The 8,608-nt window shown below is 42.1% G+C and overlaps 1 protein-coding gene across 1 annotated transcript in view; it reads right to left on the bottom strand.

The window, feature by feature from the left end:
* Positions 1-8,608, bottom strand: part of KBTBD12 (kelch repeat and BTB domain containing 12) — a 29,151-nt gene that overhangs the window by 4,821 nt on the left and 15,722 nt on the right. Inside the window, exon 4 of the mRNA XM_010168593.1 lies at positions 7,034-7,231. Coding sequence (XP_010166895.1) covers positions 7,034-7,231 — 198 coding nt within the window. The remainder of the gene's footprint in view (positions 1-7,033; positions 7,232-8,608) is intronic.

Genomic DNA, 8,608 nt, shown 5'->3' on the forward strand with positions numbered 1-8,608 from the left:
CACAAGGTGCTTGCCAGTTCCTTAACAGTCCTCAAAATGTTTACTCTTTCACTGTCTTCTCCAGTTCTTGTCACCTAGCAGACACCTCAGAGCTGCCTTGAAGCAGTTCAGTCTCCACTGCTGGTTTGTACCTGGTTTTGCATGCCATTGTCTGTACTGGAGACCAGAGAATGATTTTAAACATATGGGACTAGTCTCTGCTACTTACCTTCCTTGCCACTAATAGCTGCTTTCATAATTACATGATGTGGAGTTAGGTGACTTGGGAATTTACATTTGTGTTGCAATGGGATAAAAGCACATTTAGATCATTACCACCAGATGTCCTGGCTCTTCATTTGCAGTAGGAAAAAAGAATAAGTTCATCAAGTCTGTGGCCTTCAATCCCATTTGCGTATGTGAGCTGCCCCCTAACTCCACCAGCCTTGCTAGCACAGCGCAGCCAACACCCCTGGTGGGGTCAAGTACATCCATCATCTCTGCCTGTGGGCAGAAGCAGGCAGAGAATACACAGGAGAGGGAACTTGCCTTGGCTGTTTAACATGCTGGCCAGCCTTCGTGATGTTAAGTATCACGGCGGTGTATCCCACCAAACACAGCGAAATCTGGGAGGCAGGTTGGGGCTTGAATTTACGACTGTGGCAGCTTGCTGTTTGCAGAGCACCTGCGTGGAGTAAGGTAAGATATTCACTCATAGACACTGACCCCTATCCTCTTGCTCTGCTGTGCAATTCTTCAGGACCCTAGTTTCATGATCCATCGATTCACAAACAAATCAATATATGTTGAAGTTATATATATATATATATATATATATAAAGAATGGGATGGCCTACAGGAAGGAACTTCTAATTCAGTTACTTAAACTGCTTATCTTGGGATTGATCCAGCTACTTGAGCTTTTAAAATCTTTCAAGATTTTGCCTGTTGTTCACAGGCAAGGCCTCTTTCAGACATAATCTTATAAGCACTGGTCCTGCTTGCACTGCAGGTGATAGCAGGATCACAGATTACAGTGGCAGCAGGATCAGTGCTCCTGAAGTCAATGCACCATTCATATGAGTAAAGACTACAAGATCAGAATAAGAATTACTGGTCTCAGACCATCCTGAGATATTGTTTCTAAATGCCTTACAATGGGTTAATACATTATTAATAGAGGATATAAAGCTTGTTTAGACTGTATGCATGACAGGCAGTTATGAACACAATAGAAGATGTCATACATGGCTACAAGCCATGTTTCTAAACAACCTATTGACCTCTTCAGCAACTAATTAAAATGCATTAAAATATCTATTAATCATTAATTAACCCTTTATAAACTATAAATGCACCTTAGGAAGAAACAGGACTGAATTACTAATACTGTGCTGTTAGATACTGGGTCAAATTTAGATCTGAAATGAGCAGGTGCTGCTCCCCAGCAATTCCCCTGACCTGTATTGGCCTTATTTACGGTAGCGAGTTTCTAGCTAATGAGCAGGGGGTAAACGGGCAGCCCTCCCGGGGAAGGCAGCAAGCTGGGGAGGTCTCTCCTGCACACTGGTTCCCAGTAGCAGCCTGGCAGCTCACGCTGGTGTTGGGGGAGAATGAGGCGAATGGTCGAGCAGCATTTTTTGGGAAGGACAGGACAGGCAGGCTGGAGAGATTTGGCCATGCCTGCAATGTGACGGGTGGCCACGAGCAGATTTCTATGCTGAGCAAAGCACAGGGATGCTGAATCCCTTCCATCGGTGGGAATATTTATTCTAATGGTAACAACTGTGGGCAGGAGAACTTTAATTATTCATCACTGCCCAGTAAATTCTACCAGAGAGAAACAAACAGTGCTGCAGATAGGCAGCCTGGGGTTTGCCTCTCTGCTTTATTTAGCTGGGAATATGGGAAGGTGCTGGAGAAACAGGTTTTGTTCCAATCCCTCAACCCCCAAACTTCACAAGTGCAGTATTTACAGTGCCAGACTCCTTAATATGTCTAAATTTAATTTGATTCCAGTAATGTTCCATAACCACTGTAATAAAAAACAAGCACTAGAATGATTCTCCATCTAAATCACATAATGGAGGAGACTAGGGGGAACAGCCTTTATGGGAGATTAGTCAAAATAAATAACTATTAAGGTAGTCCACTGTCAGGAGAGGATGGTGTGGAGATACAAACCCATTAGCTCAGCTGGAATATAGTAATTACTACATGGTTCTGCATTGCCGCAAGCAGTGCCGCTTCTATTCCAATGTATGGATTGCAGTTAATGTAAATGAGGCCAGAAAATTAATCTAGGGTAAGTATATATCTTTTCTTTGTAGAATCAGAAATACACATCTAGTGGGACTCAGTGTCACTATCACCTATCTTGGCTAATGCTTGCAAACACAAAACTGAGATTCTTGCATTCCAAGTATGTAGATATTTCTTCCCTTTCCCCTTCCTCTGACTGTAACTCCACTAAAGTGAAAAATTAATTTCTACTTGATATCAGTAAGTAAATAACAGAACTAGGTTGAGCAGCTCTGGTCCCACATTTAATGCTAAACATGTTACAGAATTTTTCAACATATGTAGTAGGGAAGCAGTACATTTATCTTCTCTGTGATAAACTGCATTGGAGGGAGATAGCAGAACTGCCAGTTCAGAGAAAGACAGTTCCTCATCAAGTGCTGATGAAATCCTAGGACCTTTTAAGCGATGTGTACTGCTAATAGCAGATCCGTTAAACATTTTAGTATTTGCTTCGAGGCAGTTGTCCCTTTACTTTGCACATTAGCTGGTGTCACACGGGTGTACAATAAAAACAGCATTCTAATTAAAATCATCAAGATAAAAAAAAATCAACTCTGGATTTGAATTTTTTAATTCAAATCTGAGAGACAGGCAGTTGGACCAACATCTATAGTCTGAAACTAAAGCTACAACCCCCAGCCCCCAGAAACAGGCTGCGAGATCTGTATTTGTGCAGCAACAATGCAAAGTCAACAAACATGTGCCTTCACAAGCCAACAGTGACAGCAGATGACACAGCCCCAGCAAACAGCACACAGCCTTACCTTCATTATTTTCACCAGAAAAAATATTTATAATACTCAGAAGCAGTCAAAAAGAAAAGGAACCCAATCTGTCAGGCATTTTATAAGCGTATAATGCTGCATACCTGAAGAGCTGCTTACCACCTCCTTCGGTGAGGCACACTAATGAGGCTGCTTCTGCCGTGCACGGGCTAACATTAATAGCTGTCAGGGTTTAGTTCTATGTAAAAGCAACGGAAATAAAACATGTCTTCAAGAACATTGTACGCTCAGGCTGCAAACGCTGGTTTAAGATCTATAGTTACAGCACTAAATGTGGCAACATATTTTACCAATTAGTAGAAAGCTGGCTGAGTGCCGCACATTGAGTCCTTCTGAGCATTCACATGACAGCTAGTGTTTTCACTCCATGCAGAACTATAAACTAGACAGAACCAACCATTTTAAACACTTCTGAATACCTTGATGAATGCTCTAACACTGCTGTCAAATGACAGGTAACGTTCATGACACTAGGCTATACAAGCTGGAGCTGTGTCAAGAGACAAGCAGATTATTGCTTCCTATTTACCACAATAGTTTTAGTAGAAAATGAATGAATTTGTAGAAACAACTGGCTAACAGATGAAGTTTTGCAAGTCTTGCTAAAGGAGGAAAGAAATCAAAGCAAGCAGAAGTCATTTTTTTTTAGGTACTTATCATGATTGTAAGAAGATACATTTGTCAGCTCACGATATAACACAGAGGCCTCTGAGTGGTTTGTACCATCGAACCATACACACCAAGCTCGTGATGCATTTGCCTCAAGTAAGCCAAGTTAGAATCCCTCATATCCTGACCAAAAAATGGAGCATTGAGAGACCAGGGTTCTAAATTGCCTTCTGGTCTTTCAGAGCAGGTTTAAAGCACCAAGGACCTGAATCTCCCTCTAGAACTGTCTGTGCTTCTCCGTATGCTGCAGTGAGCCTGGTGTCCCTAAGGTCTTAGTGGAGGCACTCCAGATAAGTGTCTAAACTTCAGCTGAATTAATCCCCTTTCCACTTTCATGGCCAGGCCTTGAGCAAACTTCTAACTTGAGGAAATCTCAGCAGGGGAAGTCTTATAAGCTGCGTTTACCAACATAGCTCAGTATTGAACAGCATTCCTTCAAGTTGAGAGGAAGCTTTCTCTTGATAAAGCTTGGACACACTTTGGAATCCACTCATCCTTTAGAGAGGCTGCAGTCTGTGTTGTGCAAGTGCTACTCTCAGCTGGCCAAGCTGACTTCCCTCTGGAGACTCTTAAGTAGCTGCAATTTCTCTTCTTCTGCTCCTGGGGATGCTTTTAGGGCTGCTCCACTTGTTCTCTTTCAAGCAGACCAAGATTTGTGAGAGGCAATATATATGGGATGGGAATCCTGCCATCACACGGCTTCAAGTGTCGCATGGGACTCAGAAGCAATGGTAGCTGAACAGTACTCATCTTTTCATCCAAATTTAAGGCCCTTTGAGCAGTTGACAGCTGCTTTTCAGCTTTTTGCTTGTGTACAGAATCTCTGGTCTCTAATTATCCATTTAGGTCAACACTCATGCAGAGCATGGCACATATGAATAAAACTAAGGTGCAACAGTATCCTTAGTAGGCCAACTTCCATGCTGCTGGATCAAGACTGGCTTTAAGCAAATGCAAAGGCAAGTTGAGGCTGGGGAGCTGGGGACAGGTCTATAGTATACAGAGAGTTGGTTGTAGCCCCTTATATACATTGGCTAGGACTTTCCATTGCAGCAGTGCTTTTGGCTTGTTTTCCTTTTTCGAGAAGCACTCATTCTTGAATGTTCAAAGCAGGCAGAAAACCCAGAGACTACAGCTGTGCCTCCAGCTTGTTCCAAAAACTCCACTTGGTTGAAACTAAATTACAATGTTTTGTAAAATTGGAATATCCTCTCTTGGTTGCGTCCCTCACAAAAACTGAAATGACATGCCAAGAAACCCAAAAGACTAAAATCAAACAAGCACATTCTAAAATAGCCCTGCTTGCTACTAGAGCAGCAGCAGCAGCACATGCTGTTCCTTGAATATCGTGAAGCTGCTGAGCAGCTGAAATTGTGAAAGATCAGAGTCAAGCCACTCTCTCTGAGTTCCCCTATGACAGTAATAACCCTCTCTCACTCCACCCTTCTCCCCCAAAGAGCAGAACAGGCAAGAGCTCTTTCCAGTATGCAGAGAAGATGGGACCAGGGAGAGAAGCCATCTCAATAACCTCTTCAGGTTCAGCATATGGACTCCACCCATTTTTTTCTTGATGAGAGTAGCTAGAAGTTGTTATTGTTGTGAAGTTATTAAAGGAAAAGGGCTTTCTAAATCTTGAAAGTCACATTAAGAAGCCTGTCCTTAAGGCACAGCTTCCTCTCAACTCCTCAAATGATTGGATACATCTGATTTACAGCTGACAGTGAGAATCTTATTTTGGCTCCCTTGTCAATAGGCATCATAACATCTAACAACACAGTCACATACTATTTCTTTGCTGGTATACAAAATTCACACGTAGGGAGTCAGAATTCCAGTTGCACAGGTAACTGCAAAACAGACATTTTCGAACTCTGACCTCTTGTTTTCCAATGTAAATAACACTTTTAGTGTAGAGGAATTCTATATATAATTATATAGATTGCAATAGTACAGTCGGGATTCAGGACTCCACTGAACTGACATTATACAAATATACAAAAAATGGCTGTTTTGAAATCCATGGGGGGACTTTCAACCTCTCCTGGTACTACCACTCTTTATACATGACTCAGTGACAGAACGTGGTAGTATTGTACAGAGTGTTTTTGTGGCTCTGATGCTACATTATTCAGAAAATCTCATACTAATCTGTTAGTCATCTTGAATGAGATTGCTTCATTTTGCCAGTGCAAATGATCAGCCTTTTGAGATTTGCACCCACTAACTTTAGGCTTTTGCCTAATACTGCTGAGAAAAAGATAAATATGATGGCACAATGTTTGCTATGGAAACACAGTGATGTATCATAGCCATAATTGCTCTGAGGTCACAGAACTTCCACCAGAGATGACACGAGAACATGCCCGTTCGAGAGCTGCCATACAGTGGTTTTCAGGAAGCAGCTTCCTCAAACAATAGCAAATGAAGGGAGAGGAAGGTGAGCTGTGAACTAGCTGTTGAAAATCATCATCCTAAAATAACAGCAGCTTTAAGTTTACAGTTTGTCATACAAGTAAAAGTCAGTGCCACTGAAGTCAGTGTAATGTGAAGGATATGTCACCCAGTGATACCACGCAGCCATTCCTGGGCAACAGTGAGCCTGACACGACATTTATTAGCAGTGGACAACGCATCTGTATCACTGCTTTCTCCTAGAAAGGAAATTGGGGTAGCAGCTGTATGTAGCAGGAGAGTTTAAGTGTGCATGTTTTGAGAGACTCTCTGCATTTGTAATGAAAAAAATAATGGTTAGCAGTACTGGAGGTTTAGATAGAGCCAAGCACAGCTGGGAGAAGGAAGACTTAATAGGAGAAAGGTGGCCACAGGGCTAGGATTATTTGAAATCACCAGATCTGGAATTTTAGTCTCTGAACCCCATTAAATACACAAGCTTTTCCAACAATGATTATGAAAAGCATGTAAGTAAATAGGCAGAGACAGATAGCTTGGCTAAGGACAGACTGATAGTGCCTTAATTTTCAACAAGTATGTCCAGCTCTTTAATGTCCATAACACACCAAGTTCCTGATCTCAGTAGCTCTGGATGTAGATTTGGACAGGTTTAGTGCAGATCAGAAATATCCTTAATTTTTCATGTTTTGTTAAGGAAAAAAGCAAAGGACAAACAGAACACAATTCATATTGACATTAGGAGCCAGCAGTCCAAAGGGCTGAATCAGCTCTGTGGTTCCAGGGCTTGCCAGTGCCACCTGATAGGGTTGGTCGGTCATCAGGTCACTCTGTGTACAGTGACAGTGATTACAACTATGTAAAGAATGTCAGATTCATTTTAGTACCTGCTCCACGAAATCCTCCACAGAGGTACAGCTTCCCTTCCACAGAGCCTGCGCTGGTAGAGTTTGTTCGTAAGGAGAGGAGGGGATAAGGCATAGGAGGTCCATCCCTCCAGAAGTCTCCATCAGGGTTATAAATCTCCACGGCATCAAGACATTTCCGTGTCTGTCCCCTGTCACGTCCAAGGCACCCAATTCCTCCTGCAAAAGATACGTAGGTCAAATGTAGCAATCCCAGGTTCTGCTGAAAAATACATAGCTGGCTGCATCATTTTTGTTTACATGTCCTCCTGGCCCTCCCTTTCTTTTCTCTTTTGCAGCTCCAGAGATTTTTTGAAAAGTGAACTCAAAGCAGAGGCTACTGCACGTTATCTACAGACATCAAAGCAAAATCCTTTCTGAAGTCTTGTATCAAAGGAAAGACAAGCAGCATGTCTTCAAAACGTAAAGGTATTTTGTCTCGTTTTCTGCCTATATAGTAGAAATTGTCTTAATTACATATTCTGTGTGCTGGGCAAATTGTTTTATTGTTAAGTTGCAGTGGATCAAAAGTTATTCTCCAATTACTGCTTGTGGATTTGACCCTCACACTTGTTAACGAACAATCATTTGGATTTTTTGATTAGTTGCCTTCAACAAAAGAAAAAAAACAAAACCCACTTATTAAGAGAAAATCAGCTTCCAGAAACAAACCCATCCAACATGCAGGAGTACCAAATGAGTTATTTGTGACAAGCCCTACTGTTGGAGGGTTCATTAGGATGCTTGAAGTCGGTGTGCAGGATTGAATGATCCCAGTTTTCATTTGCTGGGACATACTGCGGGAGGCTGCAGGCATACCCGAGATCTCAGTGCACACTGCAGACACTGTATGCCGAAATCACAGTGTAGACACTGCCTTTCCAGTCCTTTCCAGTGCTCAAATCCAGAATTTGAATTCACAGCCTTTGGTTCTTGACAATTAATATGCTGACGTACCCTCGCAGGTTCTCCATCTGCGCCAATGGACACAATACCCTGTAATGAGCACTGATGGCATGCTGAAGCAGTTCTTTTGTGCACGTGTGTGTATGTGACCACTTTGAAATATAAAATGACTGCAATATGCAAGCAATTTCCACATGAAGGCTGGTTTTGCAGATACACGTGTAGGACTGCTCAACTGTGCAAATCCAAAACGCATTGTATGGCATGGAATTGTGCCCTCGCGTATGCCAAGGAAAAGGACTGCAAGTATAACCTGTGCAAGGCTGGCGAGCCTGCTTTTAAAACACATCGCCCCTGGGGCTGTTAAACTGGTCTGTCAGAGAAATAAGCTTCTAGTGCTCAAAGTTCTACTTGCATGTGATTTTCCATCTACCTCTTAATACGGACTTTATTATTTTTTTCAACCTTTTGTGCATTCTCCAAAGGTATTTGCAAGAGGCAGAAACATGTTAATAGGGACTGTAATGCTTCAAGTTTGCTACCACTGTATTCCTGATCTGTATTTTAGAGTCAGATAAAGCCAAGGTCAGTTAGGCCTGCATCAGAGCAGCAAAATTAGAACTAAATTCAGTGTCCATTATCATCAGCAGG

The sequence above is a fragment of the Antrostomus carolinensis genome, unplaced genomic scaffold (assembly GCF_000700745.2).
Source record: "Antrostomus carolinensis isolate BGI_N321 unplaced genomic scaffold, ASM70074v2 scaffold8740, whole genome shotgun sequence".
In the NCBI taxonomy this organism is placed as follows: Eukaryota; Metazoa; Chordata; class Aves; order Caprimulgiformes; family Caprimulgidae; genus Antrostomus; species Antrostomus carolinensis.